The sequence below is a fragment of the Lucilia cuprina genome, unplaced genomic scaffold (assembly GCF_022045245.1).
Source record: "Lucilia cuprina isolate Lc7/37 unplaced genomic scaffold, ASM2204524v1 Scaffold_7788, whole genome shotgun sequence".
In the NCBI taxonomy this organism is placed as follows: domain Eukaryota; kingdom Metazoa; phylum Arthropoda; class Insecta; order Diptera; family Calliphoridae; genus Lucilia; species Lucilia cuprina.
The window spans coordinates 1-1,777 of NW_025812726.1; the positions used below are offsets into that span (position 1 = coordinate 1).

At 32.9% G+C, this 1,777-nt stretch overlaps 1 protein-coding gene across 1 annotated transcript; it reads right to left on the reverse strand.

The window, feature by feature from the left end:
- Nucleotides 1-1,118: 1,118 nt before the first annotated feature.
- On the reverse strand, nt 1,119-1,625 carry LOC111677769 (larval cuticle protein 65Ag1-like; the record flags this gene model as incomplete). Its single annotated transcript, XM_023438957.2, has 1 exon — nt 1,119-1,625. A coding segment is annotated over one exon (291 nt), but the record flags the coding sequence as incomplete, so codon positions are not given.
- Nucleotides 1,626-1,777: the final 152 nt, after the last annotated feature.

Below are 1,777 nucleotides of genomic sequence, written 5' to 3' on the forward strand. Positions count from 1 at the left end.
GTCTAGTCTATAGTCTAGTCTATAGTCTAGCCTATAGTCTAGTCTATAGTCTAGTCTATAGTCTAGTCTATAGTCTAGTCTATAATCTAGTCTATAATCTAGTCTATATTCTAGTCTATAATCTAGTCTATAGTCTAGTCTATAGTCTAGTCTATAGTCTAGTCTATAGTCTACATTTCTATAGCCTAGTCCATATTCTGGTAGGTAGTGTAGTCTAAAGACTAGTGTTTAGTCTAATCTTTATTCTAGTCTATAGTATAGTCTGTAGACCCGTCTATTGTCTAGTCTATAGTCTAGCCTATAGACTAGTCTATGGCTTAGTAAATAGTTTAATCAATATTCTAGTCTATAGAAGAATTTATAGTGTAGTCTATGGTCTGGTTCTTTGATTTAGTCTATGGTCTACTCTATAGTCTAGTCTGAATTTTAATCCATATTTTACTCTATTATGTAGACTTTAGTCTAGAATATGGTCTGGTAAATTAATCTAATATTAATCTCCTTTGATGTTTTTGACTAAAAATATAAACTCGGCAGTGCTCTCATACAAAACAATAGAAACGTGAAGAATTAAGGATTAAACTAAAATGACTAGAGAGTTGTTGTTGAGTTCTCAGTTAGTTAATTTTGATTTCCAGCTTAAACGCCCAATTTAGGTGGTTTAAACTTAAGTAGGAATGGCAAAAGTATAAATAGCTGCAGTGTAGCCTTTTTAACAATAAATAGTAAAATATTTTAATTCTTAATAAGTACAAATTAAAGACAGTTCAAAACATAAAATATATGTTTTTTAATTCAAGTTTACGGTACTTTTCATATTACACTTTAAGTTGTCTTCTTTTTTTTTAAACATGTATTGTTTTGATAACAATCATTGACGTTTTCTGTAGTTTTATATGGCAACACTGCGAGGTTTAATCTTATACGCAAAAACATCAAAGGAGATTAACATCAGAGTTAATTTATTTTTATAGTAACTAATCTGATTATAATTTGGCATTCGATTGTTAACTCAAAAACTCGCTCTTAGGGCGGGTTTTCTTGCTCAGGATTAAACCACCTCCGTTGGGCGCTTAAACTAGCAAACAAAATTATCTGATTGAGTATTCAAAAACCACTTTTGAAGATTAATTTTAATTTAATAATTAATCCTTCAACTAAAGATTGGACCTTAGAGTTTAAGTACATTATTTCGATGAGCTACTAATGAAATGACAAATCAATACATTCAGGTAATTCCTATCTATTGAAGGTGGGTATAAAATTTGCATAACTTTTATTTATATTAATTTCTTTTTATTAACTTTTAGTTAGTTTATCACTTTGCAAGCACTCTATTGAGCATCAGGTCCAACAGGTAAATGAGCACCATGAGGTTGGAAACCATTTTCGTCGGCAACATAATCAACGGTATAGGTTTTTCCATCATCAGCTACAAAAGAGAATGAACCGTGAACTGCAATACCTTCATGTTCAGTGCCCACATCTTTCAATTGACCCTCAGAAGTATGCACGCTACCATCAGATGTCTCAACTGCAAATTTAAAGCCTTCTGGTTCGACACTGCTTTCCGAGCGCACTATCTGTTCCTCAGATGGATGAGCCAAAACAACACACAGTGGTATAGGAAAAAAAAAAGAGGGAAATAATTCGGTAACTTCTAAACGGATAATCCGATTTTAATGAAATTTGGTATGCACAAAGAGGAGGTGTTGTCGAGTTTAGGTTTTGAATTTGGACCTTATAGGCCAACCAGGGGCCCGGCGGGGGGTCCTCA